At 41.6% G+C, this 24,920-nt stretch overlaps 1 protein-coding gene across 4 annotated transcripts in view; it reads right to left on the bottom strand.

Annotated features, from left to right (window-relative positions):
- Positions 1-328: 328 nt before the first annotated feature.
- The window catches only part of zbtb46 (zinc finger and BTB domain containing 46), a 64,794-nt gene continuing 40,202 nt past the window's right edge, over positions 329-24,920 (bottom strand). For 3 of the 4 annotated variants that reach the window (XM_062979086.1, XM_062979084.1, XM_008110237.3), the window contains 3 exons: positions 20,703-20,872; positions 17,819-17,870; positions 10,969-17,736 (listed from right to left, as the gene is read on the bottom strand). In XM_062979086.1, the coding sequence (XP_062835156.1) occupies positions 17,177-17,736; positions 17,819-17,870; positions 20,703-20,872 (782 nt within the window). In that variant the 3' untranslated portion in view covers positions 10,969-17,176. Of the gene's footprint in view, positions 916-5,771; positions 5,948-10,968; positions 17,737-17,818; positions 17,871-20,702; positions 20,873-24,920 lie in introns of those variants that run through there. The other variant, XM_003220695.4, reaches the window with a different exon arrangement.

Raw genomic sequence — 24,920 nt, 5'->3', positions numbered from 1 at the left:
AGGAAAAGAGAGTTTTTTTTCTAGTGAAGTTTGCTAGAAACCCTGAAAGATTATTGTTCTCTCTGGCATATCAAACACACAGCATTCTGCAAGGGAATGCCCACAAATCCTCCCCCTTGCTTTGTTTATTCCTGGTTACCTTGTTACCAAATCCCTTGCTGTTGGGAGTAGCAGTTATTTTAAAACATTTTATCATTATTGTTTGGGTAGCAAGAGTTCTCTGCTTTTGAAGTTGACAGTGGAAAAATATTTGAGGAGGGAGGAAACTCAGCACAGTCTGTATTCAATCTGACTGACTCCCATTGAAAGGCAGGGACACTAAAAGTGGTACCATCACAGGAAATATTTACTGATATGAATGGAATAGATAAAGAACTTGTTTTCTCTTTAGTTTCTTTTTTTAAAAAAACCTTCATGCACAAGGGCCTTTTGTATACTGAGACACAGACAGAGCTATTTGAGTTTCTCCTTCTCTTCCCTACTGTAGCCCCAAACCAATGAGGAAAAGAGCAGAAATCCCTAAGAAATCCAAGTGAAATCCTTGTCGGTATCTCCAGAGTTCTCATGCTCCTGCGGGGAGTCGACCCCATCTCTGTCGTCCTCCAAGATCCCGTCATCTTGTGAGATTTCGATGTCCTCATCCTTCCATTTCATGTCGTCATCGTCATCCACCAGGTCTTCATCTCCTTCTGCCTTGAGGTCTTCACCATCTTCCATGTATTGGCCTTCGGGGCCATACAGTCCATCCGGAGACCTGTCTCCTCCACTGGTATCCAAGTGGCCGGCCATGCCTTGCCCGGAACAATCCGTGCAAATGCCGTGGCGCCGGGAGCCATGCTTAATCCCCACGCTGGCTGCAGACATGAACACTCTGCTGCACACTTTGCACACGTATTTCTTGTCTTTGCTGTGAACCTTGGAAAGAGAAATAAAATTGGGACAAATCAATCAACGGAGGTAGATTGACAGATAATAAGGAGTTCTGTGGTCTAGTGGCAGCTATTTATTTCCAGAATTTATACCCCGCCCTTCTCACCCGGGGGGACTCAGGGCGGCTTACACAGTTGGCAACATTTAATGCCAAGAACATAATAATAAAACAAAAACAGTACATATAATCAATTAAAACTATAAAAATACATCATTAAAATACATTATAAAAATTAAAACATATGTAAATTAGATCCATTTGTCTAAAAACCTCATGCTTCAGCCTTCAATCGGACCATGTCGACGTTATCATATCACTCGTTAAAAGCTTGTGCACACAGCCATGTTTTCACAGCCTTTCTGAAACCCAGAAGAGTTGGGGCTTGTCGGATATTTGTGGGGAGGGTGTTCCACAGCCGGGGAGCCACCACCAAGAAGGCCCTGTCCCTCGTTCCCACCAGCCGCGCCTGCGAGGCAGGTGGGACCGAGAGCAGGGCCTCTCCAGATAATCTTAGGGATCTAGCTGGCTCATATGAGATACGTTCGGATAAGTAAATTGGGCCAGAACCGTTTAGGGATTTATAGGTCAAGACCAGCACTTTGAATTGGGCTCGGTAGCATATTGGCAGCCAGTGGAGCTGGCTTAGCAGGGGGGTGGTACGCTTCCTGTATGCCGGCCCAGTTATTAATCTGGCTGCCGCCCGTTGTACTAGTTGGAGCTTCCGGGCCGTCTTCAAAGGCAACCCCACGTAGAGAGCGTTGCAGTAATCCAAACGAGCTGTAACCAGAGCGTGGACCACCGTGGCCAAGTCAGACTTCCCAAGGAACGGGCGCAGCTGGCGCACAAGTCTCAGTTGCGCGAATGTTCCCCTGGCCACCGCCGAGACCTGGGGCTCCAGGCTCAGCGATGAGTCCAGGAGGACCCCCAGACTGCGAACCTGTGTCTTCAGGGGGAGTGCGACCCCATCCAGCACAGGCTGTAACCCTATTCCCTGTTCAGCCTTACGACTGACCAGGAGGACCTCTGTCTTGTCTGGATTCAATTTCAATTTGTTGGCCCTCATCCAGTCTGACACAGCGGCCAGACACCGGTTCAGGACCTGAACAGCCTCGTTAGTGACAGGTGGGAAGCAGTGACAGAGCTGGACATCATCTGCGTACAGATGACACCGAACCCCGAAACTCCGGATGATCTCTCATGTATATGTTGAACAACATGGGGGACAGTACTGACCCCTGCGGGACCCCACAAGACAATGGTTGTGGGGTCGAGCAGGTGTCCCCCAATGACACCATCTGGGAACGACCCTCCAGGAAGGACCGAAGCCACTGCAAAACAGTACCTCCAAGACCCATCCCGGCAAGGCGCCCCAGAAGGATACCGTGATCGACGGTATCGAAGGCCGCTGAGAGGTCCAGCAGAACCAGCAGGGACACACTCCCCCTGTCCAGTTCCCGGCGTAGATCATCCACTAAGGCGACCAAGGCTGTCTCGGTACCATGCCCCGGCCTGAAACCAGACTGCGCCGGATCTAGAAAATCAGTGTCAACCAAGAATGCCCGGAGTTGTGCGGCCACCACACGTTCCACGACCTTGCCCAAAAAGGGGAGATTGGAAATAGGCAGAAAGTTCTCCAATTGAGTGGGGTCCAGTGATGGCTTCTTCAACAGCGGTTTGATCACAGCTAATTTGAGGCTCGCTGGAAAAATGCCTTCCTGAAGGGAGGCATTCACCACCACCTTCACCCACTCGGCCAATCCCCCTCTGGCTTCTCTCACCAGCCAGGATGGGCAGGGGTCTAGGATGCATGTGGTAGCCCTCACCTCTCCAAGCACCTTGTCCACATCCTCGAGCTCAACCAATTGAAAAGAATCCATCAAAATGGGACAAGCAGGTGCTCGTGTTACATCCTCGGAAGCTGCTGTTAATATGGTGTCAAAGCCAGAGCGGATCAAAGCAACTTTGTCCGCAAAGAACCGAGCAAATGCTTCACAGTGGGCTGCCGAGTTGTCAGGGATCCCGTCTTGGGAGACGGGATATAACAAACCTCTGACAACTCGGAACAGCTCCGCCGGACGGTTCTTTGCGGACGCAATATTAGCTGCAAAGAAAGAATTCTTTGCAGCGTCTATTGCCGCGGCATATGTCCTAAGATAGGAACATAGCCGTGTTTGGTTTGACTCGCTCGGCTCAGAGCGCCACACGCCCTCTAGTTCCCTCTTCTTTCGCTTCATCACTGCCAGCTCCTCAGTGAACCAAGGAGATGGTTTAGCTCGGGTACTTGAGAGGGGACGTTCCGGAGCAATTGTGTCTCTTGCCCTAGTCGCCTCCTTGTTCCAGAGGGTGACCAGAGCATCGACAGAATCACCAGCCAAGGTGGCAGGAAACTCCCCAAGAGCCGTCAGGAATCCATCCGGATCCATAAGCCTCCTGGGGCGGACCATTTTTGTAGGTCCTCCACCCCTGCGGAGGTTGGGGGGCACAGTGAGTCTAAACCTGATCAGGTGATGGTCGGTCCATGGCAACGGAACGATGGTGAGCTCCTCCACACCGCCACGTTCCTCCCATCTCTGGCAGAAAACCAAGTCAAGTGTGTGCCCCGCTCTGTGGGTAGGGCCAGATACTAATTGGGACAGCCCCATGGTTGCCATGGCGGCCATGAAGTCCTGAGCCGCCCCGGAAAGAGTGGTCTCGGCATGGACATTGAAGTCCCCCAGCACAATGAGCCGCTGGGACTCCAACGCCAGGCCCGAGACCACCCCAGCTAGCTCAGGCAGGGAGACTGTAGTGCAGCGGGGTGGTCGGTACACTAGCAGAATCCCTAAACTGTGCCGGCCCCCTACCCTCAGATGAGCACATTCGAACAAGGTTGACTGCGGGATAGGGCACCTGGTCAGGGGGATGGACTCCTTATAGACCACTGCAACCCCTCCTCCCCTTCCTCCAGAGCTAGTAGGCCATATTACACTAATGCTGGAGTATTTTCTTTTTAAATAATTACTTTCTTTAATTTCTTCTTTAATTCAAGCTGGTTTTCACCTGACAACCATTAAGTATAGCTGCAGCAATATTTCACACCATAAAAGTGCAATACAATAGACATTCAGTTATGCCATGGAACCCATGTGGATTGGTAGATACCAGAGAAATGTAGTTTCTGTTTGCTTGAGAGTCACTTTTAAAAAAAGTTATAATATACTCCAGTCAAACAGAAAAAAATTGAATCACATGTTATTCACTCAGCCCTCCAAAGCATTGGTGCTGATACAAGCTCTGGACTTAGCAGTGTGGGCAAAGTTTGTTTACAAGTATGGATAAATCCCATATGTTATTATACAAGGCCTGCATGGCTGGGATTTTTTTTTTAATTGTGTAAGAAGCAAGATGCTTCTGGCGTGAGAGAATTGGCAGTCTACCAAGACATTGCCCAAGGGATACCCGAATGTGTTACCATACTGCTGGGAGGCTTTCTCATGTCCCTGCAAGCTAGAGCTGACAGGCGGGAGCTCACACTGTATCCCGGATTCAAACTAGCAACCTTCAGGTTAGCAGATCAGCTGGTACAAGAGTTTAACCCATTGTACCACCGTGGCTCCCACGGCTAGGAACTAAAATCTGCTCTTCTTATGCCAGCAGCAATGCCCATTTTGTTCTACAATGCCTCCAGCTTTTAACTGCTTGGAGCAGAAGGATATTTAATTAAGGATATATTTAATTAGTGCACTGTACCCTTGGCTATATTTTGAATGTGTTTTTAACTATTTTACATTAATGTTTTACCATTTGTTCAATGGCTTTTAAAAAATTGCACTATATATCACCTTAGCTACTGTCTTCTAACTTATATTGTAAGCTGCTTTGAGTCCCTTAATAAAGGGAAGGCAAGACGGAAATTAAATAAGACAGTGCTTAATACACTTTAAAACAGACATGGGCAAACTTTGGCCCTCTCCAGGTGTTTTAGATTTCAACTCCCACAATTCCTAACAGCCTATGGTCCAATACACCTGGAGGGAAGGCTGAAGTTTGCCCATTCCTGCTTTAAAATGTACATAGATTTAATTTTGTTTATAAATACAAAAACTCCTAGTTGCCCACTGAGGCAAAGCAGAATGCAAATAAAATGGTGCCTTCTTCCATGTTTTGGGAGAGCATGAGCCTGCCTTTGCTTTATAATCACCTCACACAGAATGCTTCTTGTTTTTAAGAGTCAACAAACTGCATTTAATGATAAACCAGTCTATCCAAGATACCCCAAATGCAATTAGAATGGCAAGTTCCTCTCATTTGACAGAGAAGAACCCTGACATGTGCACAACTTCAGCTGGAGGTACATTTCCGCTACCAAATGCCATGAGGCAGGCCTACCCAAAGGAGGCAAAGTGAGGGGCATCTCCGGGGCAATCGCTCCTACGAACAGATGGCTGGGCATTCAACCACATGGGCAAGGCAGGGAAGCTGTGGGGTTTGGGCTACTATGGCAACCAAAGCCCTTTTAACAGGTCAGGCTGCAAAACATACTACCTGGTGCATATCTTCCAAAACGCATGATTGAGGAAAGCAACAACAATATGCACTGATATTTTCCTTTCATAGCAAAAGTTGATATTCATCTGTCCTTGATGCCCATTGCAGTGTAGGGTTCTCCAACAGAAAATCAGTGTTGGAATGCATTCTTGAAAAGGGGAATAAGGGCTTAGTCTCTAGATTATACAAATATATCTTAGAATGTTGCAATTGTTTTGCTGGTTAATGCAATTTTTGCTTTTGCTTGTCACTTGTATACAATAAAATTAAAAATTTGATGCCTGTTGCAGCAACCCCGAAGGCTCCGACTTACCAAGGTGTGCCGCTTCATGTGCTCCCGGCGAGTGAACTTCTTCCCGCAGGTTTCGCAGGGGTAGGGCCTTTCCCCCGTGTGGGAGCGCATGTGCCGCTTCAGGATGCACTGGTGCATGGCGGAGAAGCTGCAGTAGGGACACTTGAACTTCTTCCTGATCACCGTGAACTCATTCACTGAAAGGGAAACATAACACAAGGCGGCTTAGAATGTCCTGTCTTGTCCGAGATTTTAAGTGGAATAAAGCTGCTTGTCCAGCCGAATACCTCCAAGAGACATACTGTCCTTTCAGTTTCTAGAAATTTGGTTATGGCAGCAGCCATCCTGGGCAAAGCTTTGGCAACTTCTTCTTTGCAAGTACCTGTTACTTCTGTCCTAACCTGAGGGGCTATAATGCATCCACAGAAGAAGGGGAATGAACATATAATCAGCTTTTCCCTTCACCCTTGAAAATGTAGCTCCATTCCACATTTGTCCAGGACTCCATGACAAAGGCGAGGAAGATGGTGAAATAGTGTGCACTAGACACCTTTGTTTATTTCCTTGTTCGCACATTACTCCACTATACCTTTACAGCAGGCATGGACAAACTTTGGCCCTCCAAGTGTTTAGGACTTCAACTCTCACAATTCCTAACAGCCGGTAGGTTATTAGGAATTGTGGGAGTTGAAGTCTAAAACACCTGGAGGGGTGAGGTTTGTCCATGCCTGCTTTATAGCATTTACACAAAAGGGTTGTGCAATACATTTGTTATCTAAACTAACTCAGAATCCATAAACCAGACCTCTCTTTGTGGAAAGCTTGTCAATTCTTTGAGAGAGTCTACAGTATGCAGTCCATAATTTTACTTCAGTAATTGCCAATCTTGAGTCCCCAGATTTTGTTAGACATCAGCTGCCCAGTAAGGGATTCTGGGAGTTTTAGCCAAATACCTGGAGACTTAAATCTGGGATTATGGTTTAGTGTGGGAGGCATCCCATTAAAATTAGGCTGACTAACAAAAATGTTATCTTGTCTTCTTAATAGGTCCACGGGACTGTATTTGGAAATGTCTGAAAAGCTTTTAAGATTCCCCAATGAGAAAACTGTGGGCCTAAAATAGTGTACACTAACACAAAGTGATGGCATCTGAACAGAAGAAGAGTTTTGCTGAGGAATAACTTAGCTTGACCTACATTACTGCTCAACCCCAGAACATCTAGCCACAGAAAAATTGTTAACATGTTCGAGCTTCCTATTTCCATATTGCTGACCAAGAACAAGGTACACCCATGCTTTCCTCTTATATAAGTCACTCAAATAAGTCAATTCTAAACAAGAACAGGTAAAGCCAAGCTGCCTCCAAAAGATTCTGCCACCTCAATGCCAAACCGTTGTATACATGCTAATTCCATTTTTAGAGGAAATGACAATTTTTTTCTCAAAGCTTATCTCAAAGTTTTCTACAAGGCAAAACAGTTTAATATATGGAAACATTGATAGAAGCAGTAACACCTTTTCAATACTTATGTTGCTGGCAGCCAACACATTCCCCTGCATTAGTAAGGAACAGGAAATATTAATTACATATTAGTTACATTTATATCACATCTTCCCTCCAATTAGGTACACTCATAATTCTATTGCATTTCATGGCTCAGTGGGAAATATTGCTCCCAAACCTCAGGCTGGTTTGCAGCCCTTTATCTCTCCACATCCCTTGAACTTCCCTTTCCCTGGCCAAAAAAAGGTGATTTGCCTCTACTATAAAACCCATTTTCAGGCCATCATGAATGGCTTAATATTAAAACAAATACCAATTTTACAAAACCAGAAATGAACTTCTGACCACTCCAGTTGCCCATCTCTGTTTTCTGTTGGTGTTTTCAACTTACAGCAATTGGAACACAAACCTATTACAGGGTCATTTGAAGCTGAGTGTGACTTGCCTGGGGTCACCTGGGGGGTTTCCATGGCCAACACTGGGTCTCCAAAATCATAGTCAACACTCAAACCACAACACCATGCTGACTGTCATTGTACCAGCTCTGTACTACAGAATATATCAGAGATACATTTTTTGTTATGTCTATCTGCCATGAGCACAGATAGCCACCTGTCAGGAGTGTTTACTGGATTGCATTTCCTTGTACAACAGAACGGGGTTGGATTAGATGATCTTGCGGTCTCTTCCAACTCCATGATTCTATAAGTCTACAACTGAAATATTGCACTACTGCAGAAGAATGTTAGTATTTCCAAAGTCTATTGAGGTACCAATAAAAAGAAGCAACAATCTGCTAAACCAATCTTCTCCCATCCAGTGTCCTCCAGTTGTGTCAGATTGCAACCCACACAATCCCTTGGCAGATCAGAACAACCTTGAGGGCACCAGAAGGTTGCATTAGAGTACGTCCTCTGTTACCTGTCCTACATACAGGTGGCCGAGATTCAATCAGAGCTTGTCTTAGCAACAATGCTCTTGATGCACAGAATTAGGTCAGAAATAACTTGATGTGAGCCACTGAACCAGAAATGCAATGACATACCAACAACTGGATTTAGGTCTGCGCTTCACAACCCAAAAGTAGCCCTAGAGTGAAATGACAGTTGCATGGTATTACTATGCTTACTTCTTCAATAGGAACAAATAATGATTAATCAAATTGTAGCAATTATCTGTAAACCACTGTCATTGTTGAAAATAGGAGGTGCATACAAGTAATCAAGTACAAAATCTTGAATTTAATTGATCTTACACACACGTTATTACAGTCCAAACTCTTGCATAGCAAGTATTATAGGGCTCACATTTTGTCACCTTTAAAATAGTTTTGGATGGGAATTTAACAATATTATCATTATTATTTGTCTGTTAATAATACTGCTTCCTGTTGTCATCCTTTTCAGAGGAGCAACAGCACTCAGATGGACTCCGGGGAAGGTACACTGACAAGAGCCCCAGGGTCCAATTTAGCAGGATTCACAGAGCCGTTGGAGAAACGCTTCCCCCTCTGGAAAGAATATGGTCTAACAAAACAGGTGAAAATAGCAGCTTGGACGGTGCTTATTACACCTACATTAATTCCTTCTTGTAGAATAGCTGTATTAGTTTGTTCAACAAACAATGGCAAAATGTTATATGCATATCTTCCAACATTTCATACATGAAAATTGTGTGGCCAACCAACATCAGAGGGTCGTCATGGTGACAAAAGAACAACAAAAAGAAAGTGAGGAAAAACACAAAAGCGAGGAAAGACTGCTGCAGTTTGTTTTTGGCTAAGCCACCTTTCCAATGCTCCCCACACTGGCAACTTAACGGAGTGCAATTTTTATTTTTTATTTTTGCGTTTCCATCCTAGTCTGTAGCAACTAAAATAAGATGAGGACTAAGGAGAAAAGTTGGAGGAGCAATGTTGAAGGACATTTTAAAAGCAGCCTGAAAATGAGACAATAAGGAATTAACTGGGATCACCCCGACAAACTGGGACAGTTGCAGATTGTGTGCATTTATGTTCAGTTGGAAACCAATACCTATATTACATGACTACTAAATGGAGAAAAAATATTGCCATATTAACAAGAAGTTTCCTCCTCTAGCACCCTAGTTAATTCTCTATCTAATGTAGAATTGGCTCTTCAACTGCTCATAATCAGTGTGCAAAGTGAACAATAAAGTATAGAAAGACTACACATTGCTTACCGTGTTTCCCTGAAAATAAGACAGTGTCTTATATTATTTTTTGCTCCCAAAGATGTGCTAGGTCTTATTTTCAGGGGATGTCTTATTTTTCCATGAAGAAGAATTCACATTTATCGTTGAACAAAAAAAATGAACATTTATTATATACTGTACAGTGGTTTTCATCATAAACCAACATAACCAAACCAGAAAAACTGTGATTCCTGTCAAGAATTTCTTATTATTACCATTATTTCCATGTACAACTCGTATGTACATTTACCAATCCTGCATGCTCTGGTGTTTTGTTTGGCAGGCGCTGGGCATGCTTCCAAACAAAAACTTTGCTAGGTCTTACTTTTGGGGGAGGCCTTATATTTAGCAATTCAGCAAAAACTCTGCTAGGTCTTATTTTTTGGGGATGTCTTATTTTCGGGGAAACAGGGTATTAAAAGTAAGTAGGTAATTATGTATACTTATTTGCACTGTCACTTCTTATATTGCAACTCAGTTATTTAAAGCAGCTTTCAGAACTAATTAACAGTTCACTAAATGAACATCAGCTGAGGATATTGAGGAAAAGCCAAATCAAGAGTAAGATATTCTTCTGCAAAGAAGCACATTTTAAAGACCAAGCACAAGTGTATCTTGGAGTACTACACCCTCACATCCAAACAGCGATTGCCACACACAGTCTAATCATGTAATTTTAAATACCCATCATTCTGACAGTTTAGACACAATCTGACTCGCTACCTGCTAATGTTTATCTTATTCTTATTTAATGTTGAAGAGATTCACTATTATTGTGTCATAACGAGGTCAGATTTTGCATCCCTTATCCAGAATGCCAAAATCCCAAATATTCCGCACTCCAAAATTTTCCACCTGGGTGGCTGAGATAGTGTTACTTTTTCATTCTGATAATTCAATTATATGTTTTTTGTCTCATGTACAAAATTATTACATTACAATATTTATAAAATCACCATGAGGCAAAGGGCAAAAATTGTATATGCAACATACATGAATTGTGTGTTCAGACCTGGGTTCCATCTTCACAGGTCCACTTCTAACCCAACTCCTAAAAAGTTTAGACAAGATGATCAAGACACAAGTTGCTCATGTAAAGTCCCCTGAGAGTTGCTTAAAGGCTACCCTTCAAAATCAAAGCTATTTTCAGCACCATTCTACCCCTGAAATAGAACAAGCAACTTTACAAAAGAGCAGCACTTTAATTGTCAGTTTCCCAATGACAACTGGAGGCAGGATATAATACAGTCATTGTTGCCAGGGATAAGGCAATTCATTCCATGATAATCATTATTCTAGTGCTTCAGAAAGTCAGCCAAACCTGTTTGACCAGAGATAACAGCAGGTCGAAAGTACTGCACCTTCAACTATAGACAATGGTCCATGGGATTATACTATTTTTAGAAATCTACTGTCCCTCTGCAACCTACATCTGCTCCATCTAAGTTAATCAAGAATGCTTATAGGACTCATTGGTTAACAAATAGCAAAAGTCAGAACGGCTTTTCAACAATTTTTTATTAAAATCTATCCCCAAGTACACATTTCTAGCTCTGTAAAACAGTATTACTAGAAATTATATTCCATAGTTTATTTCTCAATTTCACAGTACTGGAAACATGCCTGCCTTGAAGCAGTGAACCGCTTTGTGAAGGTGCCATAGTACAGGTAGTTACAACACACCATCAGTATAATACAAATTAAAATACATTTAAAAGTCAATCTAAAACACACACCATGGGACCAAAGAGCAGCAGTATTTGGAAACTAAAAATGATGCCGGTGCTTTCTGAGCTGTAAAGCTTGATTTTGGAATATGTTCTATCAGAATGAGAAAAGCTTTGGGCATATTGCCTAGAAGGTACCCTTAATATCACTAAGAAATAAATTCTTAGACCAATTGTACAGTCTTTCAAAAAAGAATGGTCAGCTAAACATAAACACAGTGCTTTTAAAAAACAAAAGTAGGTAACCTGCCTGTACCATGGAGAAAGGACAGCTACGCTAGAGTTTGACTTGCAGCTATGTATGAATCAATCATTCCCCCCCCCCCCCCAAAAAAAAACCCTCTAATTGTTCCATAACTGAAACTTGTGCACTAAAACTCTTTTCATTACATTGGATTTCAGCCATGGTTACATTCACAAACTCTGAATAAAAGAATGGGAAAACAGAATGCAGTTGGATTGGAGTCGAGTGGAAGATGCGTTTGCGTTGCCGCTACCAGCAAGGAATGGACAACAGCAGAGTGAAACCATTTGAACGAAGAGCACCATAAAAATGGACACACATTTACAACAGCACTGGCAACTTTTATGAAACAGTTTCTTTGCAATTACATTCATACAAAACATTTGTCATGTTTTTAAACAATTTTGGTTATCAAAATAAAGTATTATTAGTTGCTTGACAATAGCTTTAGGGAAAAATCTCTTATGCTTTCAGGATATATATTTAAAAACATCTTTGGCATTGTAATTGTAGCAGACCTGTAGCAGTTACTCAAAAGTTATTACAACTTATAAAAAGTCTTTCATTTCCAACTTCAGGCAGTCTCTCCCAAGTTACGAGTCCCTGTTCTGAGGATTTCACCTCACTTTCAGTCCCTGTGATAATTGGATTTTGAAAAATGAGGATTGTTGTGGAAACAAGAATTGGAAAGAAAGCTTCATTGGGACCCCCTTTTCCCATGATAATAACCCTTTCAGAAGTGAATTTCCTTTCTGAGGAGTAATTTCTCACTTCCTATTGTCTTGCCCATTTTTAACTGAGTCATCTGTAAATTGGATGTTGGTAATGGAGACTGCCTGTATAATAAAATTTTGCATCATTCCCAACATGGCAATCACTTACAGAGTTTCAAAATAGCTCCATTCCCTGAGAAAAGTCTAATAGCACATACCCATAATGGTTCAATCAGAACTGCATTGTCAGGACTATCTGAGTCCAGCATTTCTTTAAAAAACAGATACACGTACACACACTGAGCACACATAATGGAATACATATTTTATTTTAGGAATGAAAACACGACCCCCAAAATCATACATAAAGCTTCTTATGTATTGGGAAATCATGTCTGTCTGCTTAAGCAACTGAGGAAAATCATATATTAAATCCTGCTGGATTTACTGATATGAAATAAAGCCAGCACCAATTTTTCTAACCTGAGAAACGCAAAGAACACAAGGAACAAATGTTGAGGGTAATACTGGAATTGAGTTACTTTCCCAGGGCATAGCTCAGCTAATCCTTCTGAATAGAGGTAGTTTAAAATATACATTGCATAGTAGAGTAAGTCATACACTCAGCATCAAATGAAAGTATTTTGTTCTCATTATTAGTTACAGGTTTGAAAAGTAATTTACTGCTAACTCATTGCTGTATGGAAAAGCAAAATTTCCATTGTTCTGCTGCTTGTTACCTTGTCATTACCTTCCTATTATGGTCCTATTTTGAATGACAAAAAGGAGGAATGGCAGAGAAGATGAAAAACATGTCAAAAATATCTGCAGAAATGCTCTTAAAATGTTACTTTAAAAAACCCAAAAACATTGTCATGATTCTGAAGCCTAAATATAGACACAAGCCTGTCCCATGATAACTCTTTACAAACTACACTTCAAAGCTGACAGGGAATAATTCTTCTTAGTTTAAATAAGGCAATAAAATATTCCCAGATTATTCATTGCTTTTAAAAAGCAACCACACTTTAAAAATACATAAATAAATAATATAAAATATATATACATAAAGTATAGGGCAGGCTAGCGAGATATGAATGAGTGAACTAAAATCAGGGGCACAGAAAGGACTTGAGTTCATGTTAGCCCTTGATAACTTTAATTGATGTAACAGAGGTAAATAAGAATGGAAAAAACTTTGGATTAGAGATTGATTTAGTTGCTCTAAAAGAGGTATCAGTGTTCTATGTATATACAGATCAACGACAGCCATGCTCATCCAGATAGAGATCAGAAATAAAAGTAGCACAGCAATGATAAGGTCAAGAGCTAAGCAAGCATGGACCTTGCTGGTGAAGTTTATCTTGGGGGCAAGGGCACTGGGAGAAAATGAAATTTCCAGTGCTTTGAATAACTGCTTTGCACTGGTTTAATGAGCAGAGATACATAGGTTTAACAAGCATGTTTCCTGAAAGTGTTACTGATATGACAAATAAACCCTATCTTCCAATATTTCACAGAGGAAAACCACGATATCAGAATGCAGTTAAGATGGCAAAAGTTAATAATGTGGAAGAATAAACTGGCTGAGAGACAGCAGCAGTTTGCTTTGCCTAAGTCTGATGGGAAGGGAACATTTTTACAGTGGCTCCATTTTTCCCTAGGATGAACCCAGAAGGTGGTGCTCGGGGACTCTTGTTTAAACCCTTGGCCATTCACCTGTGGGGTCCCTTCAGGGATCTGTTTCATCCCCCCGTGCTGTTTAACATATATAGGAAACAGCTGGGAGAGGTCATCTGGATTTTTTAAGTACAGTGCCACCTATATGCAAAAGACACCCTACGTTTTCCAACTAAAGCCAAGGAAAACGTCCTGACTAAACCAATGCCTGCCACCCGTAATGGTCTGGATGAGGGCAGATTTAAACTTAATCCAGACAAGACAGAGGTGCTCCTGGTCAGTTGGAAGGCAGACTAGGGAATAGGGATGTAGTCTGTGCTGGATGGGGTCACACTCCCCTTGAAGATACAAGTCTGGAATTTGTGGGTCCTCCTGGACTCGACATTGAACCTGGAGGCTTCTAACTGTGAGAACTGTTCAGCAGTGGAACTCTCTGCCCCAGGGTATGGCAGAAGCTCATTCTTTGGAGGCTTTTAAGCAGAGGGTGCATGGCCATCTGTCAGGGGTGCTTTGAATGCGGTTTTCCTGCTTCTTGGCAGAGGGTTTGACTGGATGGCCCACAAGGTCTCTTCCAACTCTATGATTCTATGAATCTATAGTGGCCAGAAGGGCCTTTGCGCAACTAAAACCTGTGCGCCAACTGTCCTTGAGAAGCCAGATCTGGTCACACTGGTACGTGCCTTAGTTACATGGCTTCTGGATTACTCCACTGCACTCTCTGTGGGGCTGCCTCTGAAGAGTGCTTGGAAATTGCAGCAAGGTTGCTCACTGGGGCTGGCTACAGGGAATGGGGAACCCCCCTTCTGCAGCAACTCCACTGGCTGCCAGTCTGTTTCCGCCCACAAATCAAAATGCTGGTGATGACCTCTAAAGCCCTAGACAGTTCAGGTTCAACCTTGTCAAACCTGGTCAGACCCGGAGATCCCTCTCAGGAGAGGCCCTTCCTTCTCTCGGTCCCACCTCCATCTCAAGCTTGGTTGGTGGGAGCGAGAAAGGGGGCCTTCCTTCTTGGTGGCAAATGCCCCTCAACTTTGAAACTCCCTTCTTCTTAGGGAAGCCAAAATGGCCCCTCTCTGCTGTTCTTCCAGAGGTAGGATAAAAGCTTTCTATTCAAAAAGATGAAGGTTCTTCAGACTTAACTGGGGAAGGGGTGTACTGCTATGTTTTATGTAGTTCAACAGGTTTTTAATGGTTTTAATGATTTTACTGGATTTAAGTCCCATATTTATTTCTTTTTAATGTTTATATACTTTAGGTTTTAATTTATACATTGTGCAATTTTGATTATTAGCCACTTGAGAGAGAGAAAGAGGAATGCAAATACTATAAATAAACAAGAAATAAAACTAGTTAATTTTAAAAGTGATGATCCAGTCCTTTTTTCTATTTCAAAGCATCAATTTGAGATCTGTCTCTGGTTTTCCTGTGGAAACACAAGGAGTCAAATCAGAGACAGTTCTTCAAAAAAAAATGTAAAAAATGTATTACAATGCTGAATGCTTCAAATTTTTTGGCAATGCACACAAAAATTGCCTAGGATTGTACCATAAACCCAGTAGGACCAAGATACACTACCAAGATATTCTTTGCAAAGCCCAAGATATACTACCAAAATACACAGCATCCCCCAAAATATACTGAATGTATTTTAATCCAATACACAGCAGCCTCTCAAGGATAGCCATTATTTTGGGCTGTAACACCTGCTTCCTCTTCCTAAAACACACATACAATTCCTGGAGATACAGGGTGTTTTCTCTTAAGTACAGATATCCTATTTGCTAATCTTTGCCTGCCTTGCTGTGCTTTCTCTTCTCCTCACCTACTGTTTGTCAAAGAGCAAAATAAATTATTTAGCAGCTGCCAGACTGTAAAATTGCCGGCTAGCTGTGCTAATTAGAATACAGAAAATATTTGCTTACACAACCATAAAACACCCAAAATAAAATTTTGCTAGTCAACACAGACAGTTTAAACCATTTCTATTTAAAAGAAAAAGATCCAAAGGCAGGATTTTTCATCTGGTTTTTGATTCTATCCATATAATATAAAGGAATTATAAAGAAATTAAATGTAATCCCAGAATTGGCAAGTTAAAGGATTATTTAGCAACTATTTATGAAGAATTGGTGATAAGAAAACTCCATACCCGTTGGTTTCCAAATCTTTCGGTAGACGACTACACAGATGAAAAACTTTAAACACTGCAACTTGTGAAAATAAAGCACTTTTTAAAAACTTGTCTGTTGTGAAGCAAGATAGTAGAGACATACACTTCCTTTGAGATAACAGAAAGTAGGATAAAAGTTAGTGTCTTCCTATTAATGGAGGGGCTTTGCCCCAAACCCTGGATAAAACCTTTTGTTATGAGAACATTCCAAATAAAAAGTGTTTTAGGTTCTTTTTCAACAACCATTAATAAAAGACAACCCTATTACAAATTGGAAGGAACTTTTTGACAATGACAGCAGTTTGGTAATGGAACCAATTGCCTGGAAAAGAAATGTGTCATTTTCTGGATGTCTTTAAAGACGTTAGGCAACTCTTTGCTGGGGATGGTTTTGCTGGATATCCTGCAATGAGCAGGGGGTTGCTTTCCAGAAAATGTACCACAAATTTACTTTTAAGTGCTGATAAAATAGTTGTTTCTCACTTACAGTGACCCTAAGGTGAATCATGGTATTTTCTTGGCAAGATTTGTTCAGAGTAAGTTTGCTCATGCCTTTCTCTTGGGCCTATAACATAGCCTATAACATAGCCCAGTGGGTTTCCATGACCCCAATCTCCAGAATCCTAGTGCAACACTCAAACGGCTGCACAATAGCTATTATGCTTACAATATAAAGCTTTAAATTAGACTCACTCTCTGTATAAAGCATCATTTTAAAAAAACAGAGTATAAAAATAAAACATTACATCCTAAGGAAATTTTACCTGAATAAAGGCCCGTAAGGTCTCTTCCAACTCTACGGTTCTATAATGCATTTGTACCTGACCCTGAAATTTGAAGACCATCTTAGTTTTACCATTTCTGTAAGTCTGAGTCACAGAGGTGAAGAATGTTAAGACTCCAGTTCATTATCTAGACCAAACATGGGCAAAATTCGGTCTTCCAAGTGTTTCGGACTCCAACTCCCACAATTCTTAATAGGTCATTAGGAATTGTGGGAGTAGAAGTCCAAAACACCTGGAGGGCTGAAGTTTGCCATTGCTTGATCTAGACATTTCCCTGCCTTCCTATCACTCAATATTCACAGTGCACTGAGAGTATAGGCAGGATCTACTGGCCCATAAGTAAATGTCTAAGAGTTCACCCTCACTCTCTCCGCAGCCCAACAAATTTCTTATTCATCATCATCCGATTCCTGACTTTGATTGATACTATTCAGAAGCTCTTCTGGTATTGGCTGCGTGGAAGTCAGATAGCAAACTTTCATGTGACTAGTGCAATTTTTCTGGGTGCCAAAGCCCTTCCCGCAGAACAGACACATGAACAGCCGTTCACTGGAGTGTACAGACATAAGATGCCTATTCAAGTCTGTTTTGTCTCGGAACAGTTTGAAACAGTGAGGGCACTGCATCTTCTTCCGGTTGAAGTGGATTGTTTTCTCATGTCGATCCATGTTGGATTTGAGGGTGAAGCTTGCAGGACACTTTGAGCACCGGAAGCGAGCAAACGGACCAGGAGACGTGCGTCCAGAAAGACCAGACAACACTGGCTCAGAATAGTCAGCTACGTCAAAAGGGATAATCATAGGGAAAGTATGTTCCTGAATGTGTTCTTTCAGTTTTTCCACACATTCAAATATCTTCCTGCAGAAAGCACAAATCAATTTCTTGGGTACAAGGGAATCCAAGAGTTCATGGCCCAAATCCACATCTTCAGACTGTGAAGGAGTCATATCTAAAACAGGAAGGCAAACAAAATTAGGTTTTAATTGTTATAGACAGAATCATTAAACCTGAGCAATATTCATTCCACTTACCTGTGTCTGAGCTGTCTGCCTGCCACAATGCTAGGAATCCATCATAGATGACCTGCACAGGAAAGCCATGACCGTTGGGCAATTAAATTCATGAACACTCAAAAAATTATTGAACATATTAAATCTGGCTCTCTCAAACGTTATACTATTAAATACCTCTTGAACCTTGCATTAATATTGTTCTAGAGGTACACATTTTAATTAATTTTGTACCATTTTAACACGATTTAGGTAATTTGATTTCTAGAACTAAGTGCTCTTTTGCTTCCATTTGCTAGTCACAGAATAGTCAGACTTTTAATAAAACTCATCACAGGTGCTGAAGAGCTGTAATGATTTTTCTGTTTCAACCTTCTTAAGCAGACTTGATCCACAAGGTTATGTACAGAAATGACAGCTTTGTGCATTATACTGTTTTTACACAGGAAGCATTCCCAGAAAGGAATGTGAAACCAGAAAGTTCCTGATGAAGGGATTTCAGTGTGGAGATAACAGCCCTGATAATATTCTTATACCAAAAATACTGGCAGGGCATAAATTGTACCTAACAAAATAGCTATTCCTACCTAAAAGAATGAATTCTTATTTTCTCTCAGTACAGTTGGCCACCCACATTTGTGGATCTGACATATTTGCAGATTTGATTAAAATGTTCTCTCTACAATTCTAGGGCCTCCAATGTGAGACCACAGAGCTGTGCTGGAGAACATAGAGATTCCCTGAAAGATTTTAAAATATATTGTTCTAGTTCTGGCCCTACACATATCATTCTGAGAACAGCATGATGATGTAGGCCAGATTCAGAAATAATGAGCTTCATTGCTGAGAGACAATTTGAACCTGGGTATCTTGGTCCAATATTATAACTGCTACACTAACCTAACTCTTGACCTCTCCCTGATGTACACAGCCTAGAAAAATTGGAATAGGAAGTGCGACATACTTGCAAGTCATTTACATTCTTTGTTGTTTTCATAAAGTGTGAATGAATTTTCAAAATACTACAGGATGCAAAGAGATCCCTACAGTGTGGTTCTATAAAGATAACCGTTTCAAATGTAATGCCTAATCGTCAATATTAATTTTGATATTTCCAAAGATGGTCATATAAGAGAGTGAGGGTTTTTTTCTTGCTTAAATTTCTTTTAAGAGTGGAATAAGAAATGTTTCAAATGGTGCTAGACTGTAACTCCTAAAATTGCCCATCATTGACTTATGTTGGTTAGAGTTGAATTGCAATCCAGCCGTTCTACATGATCCCAATCACTGCTTTAGAGCGACTACCTACATATTAGTACATTCTTATTTCTAAAGAAAGCTTATCTGTCTTCAAATTACATTAGTAGTAGTATTTATTTGCACGCCAGAAGACTATTCCCCATGGATTATAACAGATCAAGTCAGGTTTTTCAGAATTTGTGGTAGACTAGACACGGCTTCTTAAACTATGGGTCCTGACCCTGAATTGGGTCCCATAAGAGAAAATGGGGGTTGTGAAATATTTGGCAACACATAGTTTCTGAATGCCACCTAGTGGCTGTTTCAGACATTTACATGAATCTATTAAAAACAAGGTGCAGAGTTGACAATGAGCTCGGAAATAAATGTTTCAGATGCACTTTGTAAAAAAGGGAAATCAATTTGTATTGTCGAAGTCTTTCATGGCCGGAATCACTGGGTTGCTTTGAGTTTTTTGGGCTGTATGACTGTGTTCCAGAAGCATTCCTTCCTGATGTTTTGCCCACATCTATGGCAGGCATCATCACAGGTTGTGAGGTATATTGGAAACTAGACTAGGGAGGTTTATATATCTGTGGAAAGTCCAGGGTGGGAGAAAGAACTCTTGTCTGTTGAAGGCAGGTGTGAATGTTATAATTAATCACCTTGATTAGCATTTAATGGTCCTGTAGCTTCAAGGCATGGCTTCTTTCTGCCTGGGAGAAGCTTTTGTTGGTCCCTAATTGTTTCATGTCTGTTTTCAGAGTGTTGTTCTTTATTTACTGTTCTGATTTTAGAGGTTTTTAAATACTGGTGGCCAGATTGTGTTTATTTTCATGGTTTCCTCCTTTCTGTTGAAATTATCCACATGCTTGTGGATTTCAATGGCTTCTCTATGTAGTCTGACATGGTAGTTGTTGGAGTAGCCCAGCATTTCTGTTTTCTCAGATAATATGTTGTGTCCAGGTTGGTTCGGCAAGTGCTCTGCTATGGCTGACTTCTCTGGTTGAATTAGTCTGCAGTGCCTTTCATGTTCCTTGATTCGTGTTTGGGCAATGCTGTTTGGTGGTCCCTATGTAGACTTGTCCACAGCTGAATGGCATACGGTAGAGTCCTGCAGAGGTGAGAGGATCCCTCTTGTCCTTTGCTAACGTAGCATTAGTTGGATTTTCTTAGTCGGTCTGTAGATAGTTTGTAGGTTGTGTTTCTTCATCAGCTTCCCTATGTGGTCACTGGTTCTCTTGATGTATGGTAAGAATACTTTTCCCCTGGGTGGATCTTTGTCTTTTCTCTCGTGGTTTGTTCTTGGTCTCACCTCCCTTGCATAGTCAGGAGAGAATGCTTCTGGAACATGGCCATACAACCCAGACATCAATTTGTTTAGCAAGCTTTGCTAAATAAATAATCATCAAATGTTTGATCTTTATACCTATTTTATATACCTACATACCCAGGGTTGCATAAATATGTCTCAGGCAGAAGGGTCATGAGTGGGAAATTAATTAGCTCTAAATAATTTCGTAATTAATGTCTATTTTTTCTTTCAGCTTTTTTTCAAACCCAGGGAACTTTTTTAAAACTACGTTTTCACACATTCAAAATTGACAATTGAAAAGCCTAACAATTTCTCTCTACAAGGCATCATCCCAGACAACTATGCTCTTACCTGAGCAGAAGGCACCATTCTTTTTCCAGTTTCTGGTGATAAGTCACCAGAAGAGGAGATAATGGCAGGGGGGCTCTGGGTGGCAAGGTGTGATGAAGCCAGGAGAGGAGGTGCTGCTTCCACTTTGCCATCACTTTCACCCCTTGAACGATTCAGGTTGGTGCCAGGCCCTGAGGAACACAGGAAACGAGTCTCACCCACATGAACTAGCACCAGCCAGAGGGGTTTACAAAAGGCAGAGGGAATGGGCAGTTGCAGCTTAATCTTCCATCAGGAGGAGGGAACGGAGCAGCACAGACATTCCAGTGCCCTTGGTGGTTTTACACAGCCTCCCCACCCAAAAGTGCGGCAGAAACTATCAAACAGCAGCTAAGTTATAGCTAAAAGAAAATCAAACACAGGAAGAAAACACAAAGCAGCACAAAAAATGTTAGAACAAATACAATGCTTTGATGTTTACATGTAATTAATCAATTATTGTTTCTCTTCAAGCATTTGGCAGCATTAAGGAAGTTTCTATCGATATGTGTTTTCCAGATGCTTTCTCAGAGCCTTCTGAATTCAGAACTTAATAATGTCACTTCACAGTCAGAAATTAACTTTGAGGGTGCTTTTCACACCGTGCTTTTATTATACAATTGCCCTGAACTGATTAGAGAACTTCACAGGGGATCCAGACAGAATTACCTTCCATTTGTTAGCCTTCCTCTCATGTTTTCCCACCACTTCTTCCTATTTTTAATACTATTGTCATGGCTGAAAATCCATTAAGGAGAGAGAGACAGAATAGCTGTACAGAACAATGCTGCTTTTGATTAGCAGTGGTAGAAGTTAATTTTTTGAGAAATACATCATATATATGAAAGCTGACATATTACAAAAATGCAAGCTTAAAAACTTATTAAACTGTACCTAAAACCCCAAATAGTTACTTATAAAATTTTAATAAAATCTCTTCTTGCAGGGTGAGTGGAGAAGGAATCAATACACATAAACAAAACCACTGTTTACCTTGAGTTACCATACCAGCCACCACGTTAGCATTTGCATAAATTGAAATGGGTCTTACATACTTAACGTAGGTCTGCTAAAGTAGTGATGGGGAAAGGTATACACATGGGACTTTAATACCATGCTTTCAGTAGATAAATCTAATCATATGTCTAATATATGTAAGTTGGCTACCCTGGAGTAAGCACAATACATTTTTACATAAGAAAGAGTTGGCATAATGGTCAGAAACCAGCAAGTATCCAGTGGCAATGAATTAATTCATGGGCGACATTTCAGAGGACAGCACTTAAAGATAATATGAGCATGACAGGAATTGTATTGTTGCTTTTATTTCTCATATCAGAAGCGAACCGAGGGTACAAGTTGTAATGGATTTGCAAACATAGAGATTTTTTAAAGAAAAAAACGTGGCATTAATACTAAATGTCTTTTGCCCAGTAGCTGTCCACTTGGAGTGCCTCTGGTATTGCTGCTAGAAGGTCCTCCATTGTGCATGTAGCAGGGCTCAGAATGCATTGCAGTAGGTGGTCTGTGGTTTGCTCTTCTCCACAGTCGCATGTTGCGGACTCCACTTTGTAGCCCCATTTCTTAAGGTTGCCTCTGCATCTCGTGGTGCCAGAGCGCAATCTGTTCAGCACCTTCCAAGTTGCCCAGTCTTCTGTGTACCCAGGGGGAGTCTCTCATCTGGCGTCAGCCACTGATTAAGGTTCCGGGTTTTAGCCTGCCACTTTTGGACTCTCGCTTGCTGAAGTGTTCCTGCAAGTATCTCTGTAGATCTTAAAAAGCTATTTCTTGGTTTAAGGCATTGGCGTGCTGACTAATATCTGAACAGGGGATGGGCTGGAGATGTCAATGCCTTGGTCCTTTCATTGTTGGCTGCTATCCCGGCAGATGTCAGGTGGTGCAATGCAGGCTAAGCAGTATAATTTCTCCAGTAGTGCAGGACGTAGACATTCTGTAATAATGCGGCATGTCTCATTAAGAGCCACATCCACTGTTTTAATGTGGTGAGATGTATTCCACATTGACATGCGTATTCAGCAGCAGAGTAGCAAAGCGCAAGGACAGATGTCTTCACTGTGTCAGGTTGTGAACCCCAGGTTGCGCCAGTCAGCTTTTGTACGATGTTATTTCTAGCGCCCACTTTTTGCTTGATAGTAAAGCAGTGCTTCTTGTAAGCCAGAGCATGGTCCAGAGTAACTGTAAAGTATTTTGGTGTGCTACAATACTCCAGTGGGATTCCTTCCCAGGTAATCCTCAGAGCTCGAGATGCTTGTCGATTCTTAAGGTGGAATGCACATGTATGTGTTTTAGATGGATTAGGGATCAGCTGGTTTTCCCTGTAATAGGCAGTAAGAGCACCTAAAGCTTCGGAGAGCTTCTGTTCAACCATTTCAAAACTCCCCGCTTGGGTGGTGATGCCACGATCATCAGCATAGATGACACTCTCTGTCCCTTCTGACAGTGGCTGGTCATTTGTGTAAATGTTAAATATTGATGGAGCAAGCACGCTCCTCTGAGGGAGGCCGTTCTTCTGTTTTCGCCATTTGTTTCTCTGACCCTGAAATTTAACAAAAAAGCTCCTGTTTAGTAGCAGATTTCCTATGAAGCGGGTGAGGTGGTAGTCCTTTGTGATATTATAAGTTTTTCTCAGGAGGAGGCGACGGTTTAGTGTCATAAGCTACTGACAGGTCTATGAAGACAGCTCCTGTAATCTGCTGCCTTTCAGTGTCAATGTTGACTTTTGTGGAGAGGTTGCTACCAAGGTAGTGGAAAGGGTCAACATTTTCTAACTTTACAGCATTAAGCTATTTCTGGCATTGCAGAGGGATTGGCTGGTGCCTGTTGAAAGGGCACTTTGGTTTTCTCAATGTTCAGTTAAAGGCCAAGCTTTTCGTATGCTTCTGCAAAGGTGTTTACAATGGCTTGTAGGTCTTCTTCTGAATGAGCACAGATTACATTATCATCAGCATATTGGAGTTCTATAACATATGTTGTTGTGACCTTGGTTTTGGCTTTCAGTCTGCTGAGGTTAAATAGCTTGCAATCTGTCCGATAGGTGATTTCCAAGTCAGTAGGAAAAGCTTCCCATCAATAAGGTGCAGTTCATGGTGATGAAGATGGGGAATAAGTCTGGGGCAATAACACACCCCTGTTTGACACCCAATTCCACCTAAAATGCATCACTTTGGGAGACACTGCTGTCTAAGACTGTTGCCATCATGTCACCATGGAGGAACTGCAGGATGTTCACAAATTTGTCAGGGCATCCGATTTTTTGGAGGATGGCCCAGACAGCATTGAGATTCACTGTGTCAAAAGCCTTTTGCAAGGTCAATGAATGCCATGTACAGAGGTTGATTTTGTTCCCTACATTTTTCTTGGAGCTGTCATGCAGTGAAGATAATATTCACTGTTCCTCTGGAGGGATGAAAGCTGTTCTGAGATTCTGGAAGGATGTCTTCTGAAATAGGTAGAAGGCAGTTTGCGAGGATTCTTGCAAGGATTTTCCCAGGGGGTGATGATGGTGGCAACTTAGACATCTGCTGGAATTTTCTTGGTTGCTTACTTTTTTTCAATGCACTGGTGGAGTTGTGTCAGCTCAGGTCCACCCTCCTTAAAGATTTCAGCAGAGATCCCATCAGGTTCGCTAGCTTTCCTGTTTTTTATTTGGCTGATGGCTTTGCTGACTTCCTCCAAACTAGGCAGTGCTCCAAGCTCATCCCTGGTTTGTTGCAAGAGAACTCTTTAGCCACGTTGGAGCTGCGGAGTTAAGGAGGTTGTGGTAGTGCTCTTTCCAACATAGTGCAATTGATTTTTTTATCCTTCAGAAGTTTGGTTCCATCTGATGAGCAAAGAGGGTGTATTTCTTGGTCCATATATGACCTTTGTGGTGTTAAAAAATCCCTGTGCAAAATCCCCGTGCAGATGTTAGCTTTCTTGAGCCTTTTTTGTCCATCAAATGTTCTTGAATTTTCTGGTCCTTCTTTGGACCTCAGCTTTTGCACTTGTGTAGATCTTTTTCTCAGCAGCACAGTTGATGTCTCTGCCATATTTGGAAGACATTCTTTTTCTTATTATCTGTTGGGTCTCATTATCATTTTTATTAAACCAGTCTTGATTTTTCTTAGTTTGGTATTCAATGGTTTGTTCACAGGCTGTGGTGATGGAGGTCATCACAGAAAAAGTAATACTATGCTGTTA

Source organism: Anolis carolinensis, chromosome 4, assembly GCF_035594765.1.
Source record: "Anolis carolinensis isolate JA03-04 chromosome 4, rAnoCar3.1.pri, whole genome shotgun sequence".
NCBI lineage: Eukaryota > Metazoa > Chordata > Lepidosauria > Squamata > Dactyloidae > Anolis > Anolis carolinensis.
The sequence above is the reverse complement of the archived record's forward strand: the minus strand, read 5'-3'. Positions and strand labels throughout refer to the sequence as shown.